Consider the following 20,940-nt stretch of genomic DNA (forward strand, 5'->3'; position numbering starts at 1 on the left):
TGGTCTTACTGTTAAGCAGTTGAAATTAGATGAGACAGAAATACTTAGGAAATTATCAAGAAGAATTAATGTATAAAGGCCATATCTTTTATCTTTTCCTACCGAATTTCTTGTCCATTTGGCATGTGTATTTTCCTTTTCCTGTTTTGAATGGAGCTGAAAATAACACAGTTGGTTTTGCTTTAAAGGAAAATGACTCATTTTCTTGTGTTCAGCATTTAGTTTCTCAGAGATGTGTTTATCTTTCAAATGGCACAGTAGTTTGGGATTTTGGTCTCTTTTTCATTTTATTATGAAAGATGTTATTTATGGCACTATATAGGAATTTCTAACCAGAATATTTTCTGTGTTAAGGGAAGAAATTATTTGTAAGTATAATGTCTTTTTTCTATGATAGTTTCAGAGTGTTTCTATAACATGAATTTTCTCATCTTAGTTTTATAGAAATCTTTGAGCAGTTTCAACTGAAAACCATTCTAGGAGGAAGAATTAAAAGAATTTCCCATTTAAAATTTGTATCATTTTCTCAGTTTACAGTATTTATTTAGAAACTTCTGTTTTTTGGTCTTGAATGTATCTTGAAGCTGAATGTCCTGTATTATTTATTTAGGGTAAAAGGAACACATTTTATAAACTGGTATTTGTTCTCTCCATAGCACAAAGTATGTATAAGTCCTACCTATAACTGGTTATTCAGGAAGCTGACAGATGGGTTTTTTCCTCTACAAAAGTCATCATTGTGTGACTTGGGGTCTCTTAAAAGTAAAGTCAGATGTTTGCTACCTGGCACCATTTTTTCTTGGGTGGGCAAAAAAGTGAGAAATTGTCAAGTCAAATTTAAAGAAATAAAATGTGGTTAAGACTTATGTCTAAGCAAAGATATATTAGGGATCAACTTACAAGCTGGGATTTGCATTATAAAACTGAACAGATTACTCTTCACCAAGGAAATGTCCTTTTTTAGAGTGTGGGAGGAATAATCTTCTCTATCAGTGGTCTCAAACTCAAATGCCTACAGGTGCTGGGCAGGTAAGGGCACCTCTAGTCACCACTAGGCAATATAAGCTTGGTTGCTGGATCTCATTTTTCAAGAGAAGCTAGAAATCTGAAAATCTGTCTGAAATTTTCCAGTTTTACATGTTGGCCAAGAATCTTTAACAGTCTTTAAACAATTTAAAATGCCATGTGATTCAGTATCACGTGTACATCTGTAGGGCGGCAGTTTGTGACTTCTCCTTAAGGCTCCCCCCTCACCCCTTTTAGTAATTGACTATAGCTTTTGCATATAAATCTTAAAGAGGTTCTTTCTGATCCTTGCCTCTACTGCCTCCCCCTCCCCTATTGAGATGATAAACATTTAGTTCCTCATGGGTACTAATACTATCAGGAGGGCAGGATTAAATTTTTCATATGCTTTATGCTATGTTATGCTACATTGCTGTACCATTTTACATCTAAAGAGAATCATGCATGGGGGTAAATTTATTCAGAGTGCAAGACAGACCAGGGGGTTTTAGTATTAACAGTATTAAGAGTTCATTAATAGGGTTTCAGATTCTCCATTCTAACCAACCTTTTAGAAACCATCACTTGTTGAGTTTTGGTGTAGTGATTTTTTTCTTCTCTGTGTGTGTTGTCTAAACAACTATATTGTTTCTCTCATTAGCCACCCTCCCCCCCATCCCCGATTCCTGAGAAATCCTGAAGTTGGGAACCCATGATCAGGGTTAAATTCACTTAGAAGCAGTACAAAATGGATTTTTAAAAATGTATCTGAAAATAGAATGTCTTGAAGTTAAATTTCAGACCTACAATGAGAGTCTTTCATAATCACACAGATGAAGGGAATCACCCCTAATCTGCTGGTGCTTCTTGTTTCGGCCAAGGCAACCCTAATCCCTCCAGGCTCTTCCCAGCCATCCTCAGACCCATGGGTCAAGGTAGCTGCTAATATTTTACGTCACAACGCAGAGTGGGTAGGTGGGCTGAAAGCCTTTATCTCGTCCACACATAAACAAATCCACAGTGCAGCATGAGGAGGAGACTCAGTTGACTTTCTTCCATTTTACACCCAAGACGCCTGCAAGGGCCTCTCCTTTGAGCATATCTTAGGTGGCTTGCTCCAGGATTGTGTGAAAAGGGATTTGGGGTTGGGATGCCCACTGTAGTGGATTGAATAAGCTAGGTCCAGGCTTTCAGTTTGCTGGTGGGGGTGGGAATGTGCCTGGCACAAGTAAATGACCATCTCAAAATGCCCTCTACAGCTGTGCCCAAAGTACATCCTTTTCTCACATTACAGTGGCTGCCAGGCAGGACCATCATGTGATAGCTTGAATTTATTGTTATTGTTGATGATGTGGATAGTTGGCATGCTAGGAATGATTTCAGAGGGGCAGTATATATAGTGTGGTGCAGTAGTTTGTATAAAAGAACAGTGTTGTGGACGGACTTCCTATACTCAGGAAAGTGCATGAAGATATAGTGGAAAGACCATGTTCTGTGGTTGGAGGTGGGTTTGGCGCCTCTCTCTGCCATCTATCTAGTAACATAGTCTTTGCTCCAAGAGGGGGGAAAAAAGTGCCCTTTGATTGCTTCTTCAGTTTTAAGTTTTAAACTTTAGATAGTTTGCTCTTGGAGAAATGCCAGAAATATTCCTGCAGTATTTCTTCTTCTGCAAGAAGGTGGTCTGGGTACATTTGCATTTTGGCAATACCTGCCTTCTCTGACATGGATGACAAGAGGTGATCTTTAAGACGTTTTCTGCAGGAGTCTATGATTTAGTGTTGTAGGTAACCTTTCACTGACTGGCTGTTGTTTCTTTGTATGGATTATTAAGCCCTATACTCCAAAATGGATCTGTAAAAGTTTTATTCCATGGATGGTTATCTAGAGAGTAGAGTGAGGTCACTGTAAAGGTAGTTTGCTAATATGATTATTGGTGAGTGGTGAGTTATTAAACGTTTTCGCTGTGTTAACTAGTCTGCTTACAAGATTTATATGGGCGACTATCCTAAAAGAAATCTGTATATTCACACTTTTCTTGCTTGTTCTAAACTTCAATTTGAGGTGGAAGACCTAAGGAGTAGTTTTGTTGAGTTGAAGATCAGGAATCTTTTCTGCCTCTGAAATGTATTGTAACAAGTATAATTGTACATTTTTCACTGTTGGAACTGTTATCTAAAGAAGTGGAAGAGTGGGGAAATACTTGGTAAGTTTTATCTCTTCTTTGCTTAAAGTCTGAAGGTAGCTCAGATTGAAACACAAATGACCGTAGAATGTCAAGTAGACGGTAAAGGTCCTTTGTGAGGGAGAAGCTGTAGATTTATGTAGGAAGAAAATCAGAGCTACCAGAAAAGCACATGGAGGAGGTAGCATTTGAGCTGGGCCTGAAATAATAATAATGTTCCTGGAGGAAATATACTGGGGGCAGATTATGCCACTTTCTGCCATTAAAATGAGTACTGATACACGTGAAACGTGGGTGGGTATGCCTGATCTTACAGTTCCAGGGATAGCAAAAGGATCATCTTGTAGAAGGTGGGCTGTCAGGAATATCCTTATGTCCTGGAGAATTGGAGCCTTTTAGGAATCCAGATGTACCTAAACTTTTTACCTTTAGAAATTTAGCTGGGAATTTAACAGGTTTCATTTTAGGGGTGTGTGTGTCTGAACAGATGGCAGGGGATTTAGGATTAGGGCAGGGAATTGTAAAACCAAAGAACCTGTGTTAAGTGCTACTGTCAATTGAGGGTCATCAAAAGATGACTAATCTTTGAAATTATAAGGTTAAATTTGGGGGAAATGAGACTGAAATTGTAGGGAATTTCAAGGGCAGCTATGAGATACGTTACCCTCTAGCAAGTACTGTTATACTGATTTCTCTATTAACATCAATTTGCTGTTACCTTACCTTGGTGGTCAAAAAAAATTCCAGCCTCTCAATCTGTAAAATGTCTATAAATGTGAAGGAATGAAATAGGTTATTGAATCAGAATATAGAATAAATCTTTGGTGTAGGAGTACTAAGGATTGTCAGAAGCTCACTGCTTACCTATCCATTGTGTGTTATAGCCACCTCACAAAGGCTTTCCTGCCTGTCTCTGAAATGAGATTAAATGCTGAGTTAGGTTATTTTGTAATGTTATGCTGTGTTCTTAAAATTGTCTTCCTTCACAATCACATGTAAAGATTTATTCTGAAATGGAATTTGGTGAGCTGTAGGGTGGTTTAGATTTTACTTTAAAAACAGGGAAAACTTGTTAATATCGCTGTGAGAGGAAATATAGTTAATAACTTGAAGCATTGTAAGCTTTTGGAAGAAGATCCTTTAAATTAGATGAGTGCCTAATACTTTTGTAGAGACATTTAGTAACTCAGTAAATTTAAATGAATATGATCAGTGGCCTGCGGTTCTGGGATTTACATGTCTGCTGAAGACTCTATAATGTAAAGGGGAACAAAGTACTCCTTATTTTATAGTTAGTACCATTTTTTTTCCCCCTTTGCTTGAAGGTTTCTTTGTTACTGTTATCTGGGATCTGTGTAAACTAATGTGTATGGGGCCAATTTAGTCATGATAACTATCTTGAGATTTGGAAAAATGATACATTTTCTGTAAATTTTGCGGATTGAATTTAAGAAATTAAACAAATTTGATATTTGGGGAAATATTCTAAGTGTCCATGTAAAATTAATTTGTGTGTGAAAGTTTCAGATGGGTAAGATGAAATTGAATATGACAGTTAGTAAGTGCTATTTCCATATAAACATTACATAAATATCTTCCATTGATATATTTGCTTTTCATACATTCATAACAATTTCAGGACTGAAAAGAACCAGAGAGGACTATTAGTCTTTCTTCACGTAGATGAGACCGGAAACTTAGTGGGCTTAAATGAACCCAGTTGGTAGTAGATGAGCTGGGAGTAAACCCCAGATTTCTTGCTATCCATTGGGTATTATTTCCAGTACAAATGGGTGTACATTTCAGATGGAGTCCACCATGATTTTTTTCTTTTTTTTTTTTGCGGTACGCAGGCCTCTCCCCGCTGTGGCCTCTCCCGTTGCGGAGCACAGGCTCCGGACGCGCAGGCTCAGCGGCCATGGCTCACGGGCCTAGCCGCTCCGCGGCATGTGGGATCCTCCCGGACCGGGGCACGAACCCGTGTTCCCTGCATTGGCAGGCGGACTCTCAACCACTGTGCCACCAGGGAAGCCCCCACCATGATTTTTAATATTAGAAAATTTGATGTCAGTAAACATTTCTTCTGTCCCCTTCCTAACCTGAAATTTGCTTTTGAGTTCTTGACTTGTTATTTTCTAGCATCTTGATATCCTCAAACCTTACTTTAGTTTTATAGATATTATTTGCCTGGAATGATATTTGGAGCCATGAAAGCATCATTTAATTCTTAATCTCAGTTATTGTCCAGCTTTGAAAAAAGCTTTGACAAGTTTTGTGCCCCCCCCCCCCCCCCGCCGTATTCTTTGTGAAAACGCTAGAGACAGTGTTGGGCTAAGAAAAAAGGAATGGAAATGAATGGGTTTAGTTGTATGCTGGTGAACAAGTTATCTTTCGAAAGTGTCACTACTATGGCTTTTGGGAAATAAAACCTTTCTTAGTCTTTTCTCACAGTCTGGCTCTAGTCTGTAGTCTGGTGAGGAGTTTTATAAATTACTCATAGTCAGTGTGGGCTGAGGAGAATGAGAACTCCTGCCTCTGCTCTGGGTCTTCTCAGGGCTGTTGTTATTGCCCAGAATGGAGCCTCTCAGTTTGGAGCCTCCTAGTCTATTTTCTTCTCCCCATTTTCTAGTCAGCCTTCTCTCAGAGCTCATGAGTTCCACAGTGCATTATTCTTATGGTGTTTTATCTTGCCTTGAAACACAGATATGTGCCTTATAAATGAGCAAACTGGGATTTGGTCAAAAAGCTTGACTTTACAGGACTGAAGAAGACACATTTTTGTTAATGAAAGGCTAGAAAAATGAAAATGTATTTTATTGAGGGCCAAGTCACACATGATCTGATGTTATTCTTTGGAAGTGAGAATAAAATCACTAGTGAGTATTTACTTCTTGGTAGACAAATTAAATATGGCATCATTTGAAAGTTATTTTTGCTTAGAAATACGATTTAGTGTTGGACATTTGCTTATGCATATTTTAGTGTTTGAAAGATACTACTCATCGTTGAACAGTGGTTAGAACTTTACTGGATAAAGTAAAATTGAAGGACAACTGGCTCCTATTAGAATCTCTTTATCAAAATAATTAGATTATTTGGCCATATGTTATATGATTGGTGGTAGCTTTTAAATCCTAAACTGGCTTTAAGGCATGATTAATTTTGAGTATGTATACCACTTTCGTCTGTTAGGACGAATGATTGAAATTTGATTTCATGTATTTTTGTCACTCTCTAGAAAGCAAAACTTATGGAATTTCCTGTTGATTTACTGTTCTAATTTTTTCCCCTGTTGTTCCTAAAATGCTCAGTTTATTTTTAAGAGAATAATTTCTGGAAAAGTTTTCAAAGGCATTTGTTTTGGTAATTTAATAGAATTGAACTCTTAAAATCTCTACATTTGAATACATCTTTGTATTATAAAATGGCTTCCTTAGGTTGACAAAAGTGCCCAATTTAAATGAGTATTACAATATTTTATATTAATTCAAGACTGTTTCTTTGAGAGAAACAGCAAAATCATAATAGATAACATGAGTTAATATCTTTCTGTTACACAGCCCTTTGAGATTTTTCTAAGCATATTCAATACTCTTAAAAATGTGAGGTGTTATCCTTATTTTATAGATATGGGTTTTAATTTGTACAATTATGTGTCACAAGGTGATTCAAGAACTTCTGAGACTATTCTCACCTTAAGCCAATTTGGCTTTTGCATTGTTTCTGTCTCTTTATATTAAATTCTTAATATATATGTGCTTCCCAAATATTTTCATTTCATCATGTACGTGTACATTCAAGAGTCTCTTGGCATATGTAGTATGGTGTTTAAAAACTGGCTTTCCATTGGGCGTTGGTTCAAGTACCAGTTCTACTGCTGGTTTTCTAAATAAACTCTAGAAGCTTCAGTTTCCTCGTCTGTAAAATACTAAGATGATGATGACTGAAGTTGCAAATGAGGTGGTGAGGGAAGGCAACTGCAGGGTTGACTTGTGATCTTTTCTGGGACAGAAATCAAAGATAATATAAAAAACATTCTTGCTTAGTAAAATTTTTGTATGCTACTGTTAGAGATCACCAAATCAGAACTGTTTTGCTTACAAAGGCTTTGTACATGTGGTTTATTCATGTTTTGTTTTGTTTTTAAAGGTTACGGGAAGTTTCAGAGAAACTGAACAAATATAATTTAAACAGGTAAGAGATTTAAGATATTTTACATTTCCTAAAAAGAATGATTTTGTTTTAATTAGGAAAAAGTACTCATATTTAGGCAGCAGCTATTAAGAAAATTTTAATCTAACTATCAAATTTTTATGGGTTGCATTCATTTGAATTATAGTTGGTATTCATACTGATTTTTAAAAACTCTGCCATACCAAAGAGCTATAATGACTGTGTAGATATAATACTTTTCTTAATTATTCCTTTAAAATATGTAAATATTAGTTTTTTAAAACAGGCTTTACTAGCAATTTTTTTCTTTTGTTAATTGGATTTTCTAAAAAACCCTAGGATGCATTTGCCATTTAAAAAATAATTTTGTTTGCATACTTTTCTTTATTTCCCAGCCATCCCCCTTTGAATGTGTTGGAACAGGCTACCATTAAACAGTGTGTGGTGGGCCCAAATCATGCTGCCTTTCTTCTTGAGGTAAACCGTTTACTCTAGGGTAGAGAAATGAAAATGGATGTTAAAATACAGCTGTGCATCATCATGTGTCTTCCTTTTCAACCGTGGAAAACAGCAGTTTCTTGCAGTAGTTCTTCCAGAGACCACCCAGTTCCGTTTCCTAATTGTATAAATCCTCTGGCCCAGAGAAGGCTTAAATGATTTACTAGAGGTTGAAACTAGTTAGTAAGAGAATGGAGAAGTTCCTGATATCTAGTCATTTCCTTACTCTGAATTCTGTTAGATGGAGATATTTTAAATTATTTTTACTGGTTTTATGATAATGTATACAAACCATACTTCCCCAGCTCAGGTGTGAGTGCCTTCTAGAAGGGAGCTTATTTGTTGCCTTCTGAATTGACAGTGATAGGTACATAATTTGTTTGTTGAATAAATTCAAGTTTTAATACACATTTTTACTTTGGAAGTTTCTTCTATTTTCTTTGCTTCTAGGATGGTAGAGTTTGCAGGATTGGTTTTTCAGTACAGCCAGACCGATTGGAATTGGGTAAACCTGACAATAATGATGGGTAAGACATTATGTCCTTTCCATTTAATAAATATTTAGCTCTTAAAGGTATTATATTACACCTGTGTTTTGATTTTTGGGAACCCTCAAATTAAAAAAAAAGGCATTGTAGAAAAGGAGATGCTTAAAATAGAGTGAAATGGTTACTTTGTAGTTTGATTTTAATTTTTATGCAAGCAGTGATTTATAGCTAAAATATTTGCATTAAACGTAGCAGAGGAGTCAGTGATCACTTAACAGAAATAGATTACCAGAAGAATGATGTGTATGTGGTAGGGCCCAAGACAGATCTGGCTCTTTGAGTGAACTGACTTTTCGGATCATGTTTTTTCCCTTTTAATATTCCCAAGTCAAGTAGCTCAATTTGAAAATGACGGAGTCTTTAAAATTTTGGCCTTTATAAGTGACGTCATATAAAAAAGGTTGCTAGATAATGTATGATGACTTTCAGTTGACTGCTTCTAAGGAAAATATGATTACTTTAAAAAATCTAAGGAACAATTCATTTGCAGTTAAACCGTGAAAACAGTTTCAAACAGGAACTGGATTGTTATGAGGCTAGAAATTGTTAGGTTTGCTCTTTGATCTGAAGTATCCATTCAGTAACAATAATCAGAGAATTGTTAGGCTGATATTGTACCACAGTAAGTCCCAGAGTAGTGAGGCCTGGCTTGTTCCTAGGGATTTTGGGACTGTTCTGTGATTTTTCTACCTTTTGTTTTTTTCCCAGGTCAAAGTTGAATAGCAATTCGGGGGCAGGGAGGACATCGAGGCCTGGTAGGACAAGCGACTCCCCGTGGTTTCTCTCAGGTTCCGAGACTCTGGGCAGGCTGGCAGGCAACACCCTGGGGTAAGTTGTGGTCAGAAGATGGCATCCGCGGGTCTGGGTTATTGCTCTGTGAGTGCTCATTTCAGAGTTATCCAGCGATGGAGTGAGGGAACTCCTGAACTCTGAGCAGGGGCTCCTGTCGCTCATGGTGAGCCACCATGATAAAAAAACCCACATAGGCTAATCACAGCTAACCTAGGTTTTTGTCCTTCTAAAAGTGTATAATGACTGCATGCATTTATCGTGTCATTTATGTTATTTAAAAATTTTCAGTGATACTATCTTTGGTCTCATTTGTGACTAATTCTTGGGTAAAAAAAAATCTAACATTTCTTTCTAGTGTTCGAATACAGTAGTTCTTTCTGAATTAATTTAGTGAGGCTTGAAACGATTATGTAACTGAACTTTAAAGCCTTTAACGAAGTTTTTACTTTAAAAACATTATAGTGGTATACTTGACACATAACATTATATTTGTTTCAAGTGTACAACATAACGATTCAGTATTTGTATATATGTGTGACTCTTGAGCAATCTAGGGGTTAGGGGCACTGACCCTCTGCACAGTCAAAAACCCACTTGTAACTTTTGACTCCCTCAAAACTTAACTACTAATAGCCTCGGGTTGACTGGAAGCCTTACCATTAACGTAAACAGGTGATTAATACATATTTTGTATGTTATATGTATTATGTACTGTATTCTTATAATAAAGTAAGCTAGAGAAAACAAAATGTTATTAAGAAAATCCTGAAGAGAAAATATATTAACAGTACTGTACTTATTGATACCGTAAGTTTACATCATCTGTTTATAAGATGAATTGTCTGTCATTACCTATATGTCCTATATGATACAAAACTCTAGATGTTATATGTATTACTAACACTAGACATCAAAAAGGAAGAGATAATGTGAAAAATTCGTATTTATTTACAGGTATAGTGATTCATGAATTGATAGCAAAGCAGCAGCAGCATGATTACCTCATGGTAGCCTAACCTATACACTAATGAATGAATTGGTATAAAAACTTTATGGCATATAGTATCACATGATATATATAGTCATATTCATCATATAGTATTAGAAACATTGTTACACTAAAAAAAAACCACGCTGGGCTTCCCTGGTGGCGCAGTGGTTGAGAGTCCGCCTGCCGATGCAGGGGACACGGGTTCGTGCCCTGGTCCGGGAAGATCCCACATGCCACGGAGCCGCTGGGCCTGTGAGCCATGGCCGCTGAGCCTGCACGTCCGGAGCCTGTGCTCCGCAACGGGAGAGGCCACAACAGTGAGAGGCCCGCGTACTGCAAAAAAAACCAAAAAAACAAAAAAACCCCACGCTTACCTGTTATGATAGGCTGATATGCAGTTTCTCCAACCAAGAGAGAGAGAAACATTATGTATGGTAATGTAATTCTATGAAAGCAAAGGGGTAAAACAGTAAGAAAACTAACACATTATTAATTTTATATTAAATATCACCTTATGCCTATGTAAGCATAAACTAGTGTCTATAAATATTTTATGCATTCATGACCTACCTTTGTCTTAATTTTTTTTGATATTTCCAGGCTACATGATTCATCTGTGAGCTTTTTCAAATCACTGCAAATCTCCAAAAATTTTTCCAATATATTTATTGAAACAAATTCACATATAAGTGGATCCACACAGTTCAGTCTGTGTTGTTCAAGGGTCAAATGTATTGTGAAATGATCCCCACAAGAAATTTAGTTAACATCCACCACCATATATAGTTACAAATTGTTTTTCTTGTGATGAGGACTTTTAAGATCTGCTCTCTTATCAACTTTCAAATATGCAGTACAGTGTTGCTAACTATAGTCACCATGCTGTACATTATATCTCCATGACTTTATTTTATAACTGGAACTTTGCACCTTGTTTTTACTTTTAAAATTATTTGTAGAGTTCTTACTTTTTAAACTAGATACTCAACTCTTCTTCCATTTTATCTAAAGTTGATATGCTGTCAACTAAAGGAATCATATACAGATTCCAAGCCAGATGATTTTATTCATTTTATACCTTGATTTTTGAATAGCCAAATTTTCTGAAATTACTCATTTAATGGTTAGATAAATGCCAAATCAGTCAAGTCAGCATATGTGTTCAGAGGCTGATCAGAGAAATATAACTAGAAGCAAATTAAATTGTTTGAAAATATAATTAAGGAGAAGATGTTTTTTAAACATTTTATTTTAACTCTGAATTTCTAGGTAAAGTTACATTTAAAAATTGAGGTCCCAAGGTACTTATTTTCTCTTTTTTGTTTTTATGCCGAACTAAATTTAATTTGAGGTCAGAGGGAGGTCATTTAGTTGAGTGCATCCTTTAGCTCCTTCTGTGCTAGAACTGTTCATAGGAAACATAGCTCTGGTTTTTAGTAAAATGTTAGATATCTCCTTTTAATGGTTCTATGCACACACATAACATAACAGTGTATGATAAAGAATTCTGAAAATAATATATATAAACAAATGGAATTTTCATTTTATTTGATAAATCTGCAAAAAGTTTATATTTAAGAAAGAATAAATTATGTGTGATACTATGTGAAACTTTACCTGTTTAGAGATTAAAATTTAGTTCTTTTTTTAGTTGAGGGGTTGTCAAATTACAGCCTACAGGCTAAATCCGGCGCCTCCTATTTTTACTGAGATACGGCCATGCTTGATGTTTTATTTACTGTCTGTGGTTGCTTTTGTGCTAAGATGGTAGAAATGAGTTGTCATGACTAAGACTGATGAGCCTACAAAGCCTAATAAATAAATGATTTACCATTCTGCTCTTTACAGGAAAAGTTTGCTGATCCCTTATTTAGTTTATACATTTATGTAGTGGCATTTGTTCCTAATCCTGTATTCTTTATTTATTTTTAAATTTAACATTTCATTTTGAAATAATCTGACTTTAAAAAGTTGGAAAATGTCACCCAACTTCCCCAAATCTTAACATTTTACATAACCATAGTCCAGTTATCAAAACCAGGAAATTAACACTTATCAGTGCTTAATCTACAGAGTTTATAAAGATTTCACTGCCTGTCCCATGCGTACCATTTCTCTGCTCCAGGATTCAATCCAGGATCCCATATTGCATTTATTGTCATGCTTCTGTAGTTTCCTCCAGTCTGGGACAGTTTCTCAATCTTTATTTTTCTAGACCCTGATGAGTTTGAAAACTGACTGGTTATTTTGTGTAATGTTTGAATTTGTCTATTATTTCCTCACAATTAAACCCAGGTGATGCATTTTTTTAAAGTCTTTATTTTTTAAGAGCAGTTTTCAGGTTCACAGCAAAAATGAGAAGGTGGTTCAGGGGTTTTACATATGCTCCCTGTCCCCACACATGTACAGCCTCCCTTGTTATCAGTACCCCCGCCCCCCCACCCCGAGTGGTCCATTTGTTACAATTGATGAACCTACATTGACACATCATCACCCACAGTCCATAGTTTACATTAGAGTTCACTCTAGGTGTTGTATGTTCTGTGGGTTTGGATAAGTTTATAATGACATGCATCTTCCATTACAGTATCATATCAAGTAGTTTCACTGTCCTAAAAATCCATTGATCTTTTTACCATCTTCTTAGTTTTGTCTTTTCCAGAATGTCATATAGTTGGATTCATACAGTATGTAGCCTTTCCAGCTTGACTTACTTCACTTAGTACAATAGTATGCATTTAAGGTTCCTCCGTGTCTTTTCATGGCTTAATAACTAATTTCTTTTTAGTGCTGAATAATATTTCATTGTGTAGATGTACCACAGTTTATTTACACATTCACCTGCTGAAAGACATCTTGGTTGCTTCCAAGTTTTGGCATTATGAATAAAGCTGTGTCCTGGTTTTTGTGTGGATGTAAGTTATCAGCTCCTTTGGGTTAAATACCAAGGAACATGATTGCTGGATCATATGGTAACAATATGTTTAGTTTTGTAAGAAACTGCTGAACTGTTTTCTAAAGTGGCTGTACCGTTTTGCATTCCCACCAGAAATGAGTGAGAGTTGTTGTTGCCCCATATCCTTACCACCCTTTGGTGGTGTCATTGTTCTGGATTTTGGTCATTCTAATAGGTGTGTAGTAGTATCTTGTTTTTTAAATTTGCATTTGCCTGATGACATATGATGTGAAGTATCTTTTTATATGCTTATTTACCAGCTGTTGATCTTTTCTGGTGAGGTGTCTTTTAAGGTCTTTGGCCCATTTTTCCATCAGGTTGTTTGTATATTTTGGATAAGCCTTCTTTATCAGATGTGTCTCCCGCAGATATTTTCTCCCAGTCTGTGGCTTTTCTTTTCATTATCTTGACAGTGTCTTTTACAGAGCCAAAGTTTTTCATTTTAATGAAGTCCAGCTTATCAGTTATTTCTTTCATTGTGCCTTTGGTATCATATCTAAAAAGTCATTGCCAAACCCAAGGTCGTCCAGATTTTCTTCTGTTATCTTCTAGGAGTTTCATAGTTTTGCATTTTACATTTAGGTCGGTGATCAGTTTTCAGTTAATTTTTGTGAAGGTCTGTGTCTTTTTTCCATGTGGATGTCCAGTTGTTCCAGCACCATTTGTTGAATCAGCCATCTTTGCTTCTTTGTATTGCCTTTGCTTCTTTGTCAAAGATCAGTTGACTCTATGGGGGTCTATTTCTGGACTCTTTTTACTATTCCGCTGATCTATTTGTCCATTTTTTTTTCTCCAATAGCACGCTGTCTTGATTACTGTCGCTTTACAGTAAGTCTTTTTTTTTTTTTTTTTTTGTGGTATGCGGGCCTCTCACTGTTGTGGCCTCTCCCGCCGCAGAGCACAGGCTCCGGACGCGCAGGCTCAGCGGCCATGGCTCACGGGCCCAGCCGCTCTGCGGCATGTGGGATCTTCCCGGACCGGGGCATGAACCCGTGTCTCCTGCATCGGCAGGCGGACTCTCAACCACTGCGCCACCAGGGAAGCCCTACAGTAAGTCTTGAAGTTGGGTAGTGTCAGTTAGTCAAAAGAACTTTGTTCTTCTTCAGTATTGTGTTGGCTATTCTAGGTCTTTTGCCTCTCCCTATAAATTTTAGAATCAGTTTGTTGATACCCACAAAAAAACTTGCTGGGATTTTGATTGGTATTGCAGGTGATGCATTTCTGGCAGGAATACCACAGAAGTGATGATGTGCCCTTCTCAGTGCATCGTATCAGGAGGCACATGGTACTGATATGTCTCATCACTGGTGGTGGTTATACCTCTGATCACTTAGTTAAGGTGGTGTTTGCCAGACTTCTCAACTGTAAAGTTACTGTTTTCCCCTTTGTAATTCGTATGTATTTTGTGGAGAGGTACTTCATGACTATGTAAATATCCTATTTTCCATCATACTTTTGCTCATTAATTTTACCATCCATTGGTGATTTTTTGCTTTAGTTGTTACTGTGGTGTTGGCCAAGTAGTGATTTTTTTGTTTTGTTTTTGGCCATGCTACGTGGCTTGTGGGATCTCAGTTCCCTGACCAGGGATTGAACCCAGGCCATGGCAGTGAAAGCACCGAATCCTAACTGCTGGACCACCAGGGAACTCCCCAAGTAGTGATTTTTAAAAACTTTTTTCATTATTTCTTTTGTACTCATTAACTGAAATTTGACTGTAAAGAAGAACTTTCCCTCCTTGCCCACTTATGTCTGTTTCTATTGAGTTATTTATATCATTATGGTCTCGTATATTTGTTTTATTTTATGGTTTATAATCCATTGCTGTTTATGTCGCTCAAATTGTCCTAGATTTAAATCCTCTTCTCTTTATAAATAAAACTTGGATACAGCCAATTATAATACACTGCATGACAGAATGACTGAGAGTAGTGGAATTTTATGACTTTGCTAATAACATATGTAACAAATATAATAATAAAGTAGTACATTTGAGCTTGAATAAAGCCTCAGTAGACCTACTCCAAAGAAGGTTGGGGCTAATTTTAAGACTTTAAAATGTGGAGAGAATCATTAAAATTTGAGTCCCCCTTACTCACCCTGGCTTGCACTCCTGTTTGACTCATGTATTTCTGTCTCCCTCCCCCTCCCCCTCCCCCCTACAGTGGACTCTGTGTAAGCTTTCTTTAGCATTGGGTTTCTGAATTGCACTTTTGAAAAATGTCACAGTGTCCCACTGGCTAAGCCATATGTTTACCTTTATTTGGTCTTGCAGATGTCCACAAAATGTAAGCACTTATTAAAGGCTGATTGTTTCTCTTGGCCTCTCTGAAATTTTTCTCAGTTTGTTGATAGTGAAGTTGTGATCCGTTATTCTGTAAATTAAGAAACTTTAGAGTCAAAAATACTATCCTTCATAAAAAATTTTTTTTCTTGAGTTGTATAGTTTTTTCCCCCATTTGTATTGATTACAATAAACTTTTAAAGAAGCTTGCAATTTACTATATGTAATAGAGAATCTAGAACAGACAGATCTTGAGTCCCCAGAGGGGATTTTTATCTGCAAATTTACCAAATGCAGTCATATGTGAAAGAGACTGTCCCCACAGACCTTGGTCCCCAACCCCTTACCTTTGGAGTCCTGGCTTGCTCCCTTTGGGTTCAGAGAAGTGTTGTGAATTAGGGAGCAAGTGGTCTCTGAGAGATGCATTTGAAAGATTTTGGGATGACTGGTACTGTTTTTCTTTTCCATCAGCATGGATAATTGAGAATTGATCATTTATTATAACTAATCATTCTTAGGAATACATAGCAGTCAAAATTCCTGGGACTTTGAATATTTTTCCCTTTGGTGTTTTCACTAAATTGGCAGGTTTACGTGCTAAGTATTTCTAGCTGCTGTCTTTTCCCCATTCATAATTACTGAAATTTATCCTGGGAGATATTTTAAAAATGTCCTGGATATTTTTGTTAAACTTATTTCAGACCAGGTTAAGGGCAAGAACACCAACTTTATTTGGAGAAAAAAAGACAGTTTGTGTTGGACTTCCCTGATGGCGCAGTGGTTAAGAATCCGCCTACCAGTGCAGGGGACACGGGTTCGATCCCTGGTCTGGGACGATCCCACATGCCGTGTAGCAACTAAGCCGGACTACTGAAGTGAGTGATTTAATGATTCAGTGCCACAACTACTGAAGCCCACGCACCTGGAGCCCATGCTCCGCAACAAGAGAAGCCACCGCAATGAGAAGCCTGCGCACCACAATGAAGAGTAGCCCCCCCCCCCCGCTCGCCGCAACTAGAAAAAGCCCGCGTGCAGCAACGAAGACCCAACATAGCCAAAAATAGATAAATAAATACTTTTTAAAAGAGAGTTTATGTTTAATAGGATGTTTAAAATGGAAATATTAGTATCAAAAGTCTCTTTATTCCGTTGTTTGTTATCACTGGCTATAATGGATGATAGGTATAAGCTGCTTTTCATTGGTTTGAGCTACCGTATTTCCTTCGGAGTTTAATTTGAGCTGATAGTACAGGATTTGAAAGGAAAAAGCCAAGCAGGCCATTGTAATTGTAAACAGCTGAAGCTGGCCCCAGTCTAAAAAGGTGGTAAGATAGTAGGTTGTAGGGCTTCGACAAAGTAAGTGGACACCCCATTTTTATTTTATTTATTTATTTATTTAGGTACGCGGGCCTCTCACTGTTGTGGCCTCTCCTGTTGCGGAGCACAGGCTCCGGACGCGCAGGCTCAGCGGCCATGGCTCACGGGCCCAGCCGCTCTGCGGCATGTGGGATCTTCCTGGACCGGGGCACGAACCCGTGTCCCCTGCATCGGCAGGCGGACTCTCAACCACTGCGCCACCAAGGAAGCCCTCGGACTTTTCTTGTTTTTGATGCTGTACATTTTTTTTAACCAGCCAATCAAGTATATGGACCAGACTTGACCCATGGGCTTTAAGGTTGCAAGCTGTGGATTAATTCCATACTCAGTGTGATTTTCTCAGTTGACTGGAGTCACTTTGTGTACCTTGAGTATTATATGATGGGGTCAAATTGTAGGATTAATTTGATGAGCGAAGTATGGATAGAAGAAACTGGTTTTTCCATTATTATTTTTTTTGCGGTACGCGGGCCTCTCACTGTTGTGGCCTCTCCCGTTGCGGAGCACAGGCTCTGGACGCGCAGGCTCAGCGGCCATGGCTCACGGGCCCAGCCGCTCTGCGGCATGTGGGATCTTCCCGGACCGGGGCACGAACCCGTGTCCCCTGCATCGGCAGGCGGACTCTCAACCACTGCGCCACCAGGGAAGCCCTTTTCCATTATTTTTGAGTTTAGTATTGAAAATTATATAACTCACTGTAATTATAGATAAAAAGGGGATTCCAGTACTGTCTTTTGTGACCACTAATAAACCTCTATTAATGTATACTTAGTCTAACACATTGCTCTTTCTCTGGATAGCAAGCTGGTTAGAGGAATGTTCAGGAGCAGTTGAGGCTGGTCAGCTGGCAGATTGTTTGGATTCTGATAGAAGAAATCCTGCACTGCGGGTGCAAGTGGGAAAACGTGGTATTCTCCATGGTAACGGTCAGGTTAATGAATGGGCAAGCCAGAGATATTTTGACCTTTGTCTTTCAACTAACCTCAGGTGAGGGTTTGTGTAGCAGAGATTGCAAATTGGCTTAAAGGCAAGAATTTGAATGTTATGGATACGCAGGTATTCTCCACTCTTCCCTGTCGTCTTGACTTTACTTAGAAATTAGTAACCTATCTACCTCTCGTGGAGATTTGAGTTTGTGATACCTGTAAGGTCTGCCAGGAATAGCTGTGTACTTGGATAGTATACCTGATCAGGTTTCCAGTATTATTTGCTTAGGGAGAAAATCATATGCATTTTTCGGTAGAAATATTGAGTCATTACTTATATTTATTTTGGCCATATAATGTCTGAACAGGGGCTTTTTGGAGTGAAATTAATAATAGGCTCAGACAGTAGGCTTACTCTGGCATTATCTCAGGCAAACTGGGACATATAGTTACCCTAATTATATCTTTTTAAGACTCTTTAGTATGGTTCCTCCTGTTTTCAAGTTGAAATAATATATGTAGCTTTTGACTGTTAAAAGCTTCCAAAAGAGTGGTTCCACCTGACTTAATTTTGACAACTTACAGGAAACCATGAAGTAGAAGTGCTGATTTAATGTTTGTTTTGAATATCTGTTTGTATGTTTCATTGATCCTATATTATTTTCTGTTGCGTAATTGTCACAAAGCATATAAGTTGAAAAGAAAACTTGTCTGTTTTTGAGAGTACTACTTTCTTTGATAACACATGACTATATTTTTAAAATCATGTTTAAAAACACATAACATAAAATTTACTATCTTTTCGGTTATAACTGCACATCTCAGTAGTATTAAGTATATTTATATTGTTGTGAAAGAAATCTCTATTATAACTTTTTCATCTTGTAAAACTGAAACTTTATATCCAATAAACAACTCCCTTTACCCCTCTCCCCACCATCTGACAGCCACCATTCTACTTTCTGTTTCTATGAATTTGACTACGTTAGCTACCTTTTATATTTGTAATCATATAGTATTTGTCTTCTTGTGATTGGCGTATTTCACTTAGCATAATATCTTCAAGGTTCATCTGTGTTGTATTGGGTTGGCCAAAAGGTTTGTTCGGTTTTCCCATAAGATGGCTCTAGTGGCGCTTAGTTGTCTTTAACTTCATTTGAAACAATTTTGTTAGATTGTATTGTGACAGCTGTCATATCAGCGTGCATGTAAAAAAACTTACCAAAATTGGTGAATTTTTGTGTAGCCATTTTAATATTGAAGATGGAAGAAAAACAACACTTGCGGCATATTATGCTTTATTATTTCAAGAAAGGTAAAAACACAACTGAAACGCCAAAAAAAATTGTGCAGCGTATGGGGAAGGTACTGTGACTGATCAAATGTGTCAGAAGTGGTCTGCAAAGTTCCTTGCTGGAGATTTCTCTCTGGATGATGATGCTCCACGGTTGAGTAGACCAGTTGAAGTTGATAGCAATCAAATCGAGACATTAATTGAGAACAATCAATGTTATACCACGCAGCTCTTACACATAGTGCTGCTATGAACATGGGTATGCAAATATCTCTTCGAGACTCTGTTTTCAATTTTTTTGGATATATACATAGAATTACAACTGCTGAGTCATATATAGTGGTTCTATTTTTAATTTTTTAGGAAACTTCATACTGTTTTTCATAGCACTGCACTATTTTACAGTCCTACCTACAGTGCACTAGGGTTACAGTTTCTATACATCCTTGTCAACACTTGTAATTTTCTTTTTTTTTTTCATGGTAGCCATTCTGATGGGTGTGAGGTGATAGGTGATTGTGGTTTTGATTTGTATTTCTCATGATTAGTGATGTTGACCATCTGTTCATATGCTTACTTGGCCATTTGTGTATTATCTTTGGAGAAATGCCTGTTCTCATTCTTTCCCATATTTTAATCAGGTTATTTGATTTTTTTTGTTGTTGAGTGTTGGAGCTCTTTATATATTCTGGATACTAACCTCTCATTAGATAAACGATTTGTAAATATTTTCTTCCATTCTATAGGTTGCTTCCTTACTCTGTTGATTATGTCCTTTGAGGGACAAAATCTATTGGGATATTCATAGGGATTTTGATGAATCTGTAGATTGCTTTGAGCAGTATGGACATCTTAACAATATTAAATTTTCCATCCCCTGGGCATGGGTGTCTTTCCATTTAGTTGTGTCTTTAAACTTTAAACTCTGAATTTTACTTTTTGTGCTGCAGACTGTTAGTAGTTATGTCTCATAGGTCTTTCACGCAAAGGTGAGATGCATTCTATAACTCACTTTAGAGCTGTGACTAGAAATGCTTGGTATGTGGTTCTTTAAAAAATTGTTTTAAAAGATGCAAAAGGGTGGTATATATCTTTCTAAAAAGTGAGTTTATACTTCAGCATTTAAAAAAATTGGAACAGTGTTTTTTTTTTGTTGTTGTTTTTTTTTTTGCGGTACGCGGGCCTCTCACTGCTGTGGCCTCTCCCGATGCAGAGCACAGGCTCTGGACGCGCAGGCTCAGCGGCCATGGCTCACAGGCCCAGCCGCTCCATGGCATGTGGGATCCTCCCGGACCGGGGCACGAACCCGTGTCCCCTGCATCGGCAGGTGGACCCCCAACCACTGCGCCACCAGGGAAGCCCGGAACAGTGTTATTTTAAAGTTCAGTTCTATTGTTCTGTCAAAATACTACTATAGCATATTATGTCAGTTAGAAAAATAACTTTATCATATTCTAAGATAATGAACATGAGACCCAAAGCGATCTTTCTGAATGATTGTTTAAAATGCTGTTTCTTTAAATTCTCCAATATTTAGAAGTCGTTGGAGTTCTGGAGTGGGTGGAAGTGGAGGAGGATCCTCTGGTAGGTCGTCAGCTGGAGCTCGAGATTCTCGCCGACAGACTCGAGTAATTCGGACGGGACGGGATCGAGGATCTGGGCTTTTGGGCAGTCAACCCCAGCCAGTTATTCCAGCATCTGTGATTCCAGAGGAGCTGATTTCACAGGTATGGATCTTGTAGAACAATTAACGTAAGATAGCAGGACAGGGTGAGGTTTAACTAAATATAGCAGGCTGTAGTCATGATTTATATCATGAACTGTGAAATACTGGTTTTCTGTATTGATCCTAGGAAGCTGATTTTAATAAAGAAGTTATGAAAAAGATAATTAGCATAGTACTCTATTTTTTAT

The 20,940-nt window shown here is 37.5% G+C and overlaps 1 protein-coding gene across 7 annotated transcripts in view; it reads left to right on the forward strand.

Annotated features, from left to right (window-relative positions):
- Nucleotides 1–20,940, forward strand: part of UBR5 (ubiquitin protein ligase E3 component n-recognin 5) — a 141,958-nt gene that overhangs the window by 31,209 nt on the left and 89,809 nt on the right. For all 7 annotated transcript variants that reach the window (XM_067711586.1, XM_067711589.1, XM_067711588.1 and 4 more), the window contains exons 2-6: nt 7,337–7,381; nt 7,756–7,837; nt 8,309–8,385; nt 9,115–9,234; nt 20,564–20,753. In XM_067711586.1, coding sequence (XP_067567687.1) covers nt 7,337–7,381; nt 7,756–7,837; nt 8,309–8,385; nt 9,115–9,234; nt 20,564–20,753 — 514 coding nt within the window. The remainder of the gene's footprint in view (nt 1–7,336; nt 7,382–7,755; nt 7,838–8,308; nt 8,386–9,114; nt 9,235–20,563; nt 20,754–20,940) is intronic.

Source organism: Pseudorca crassidens, chromosome 17 (assembly GCF_039906515.1).
Source record: "Pseudorca crassidens isolate mPseCra1 chromosome 17, mPseCra1.hap1, whole genome shotgun sequence".
Lineage (NCBI taxonomy): Eukaryota > Metazoa > Chordata > Mammalia > Artiodactyla > Delphinidae > Pseudorca > Pseudorca crassidens.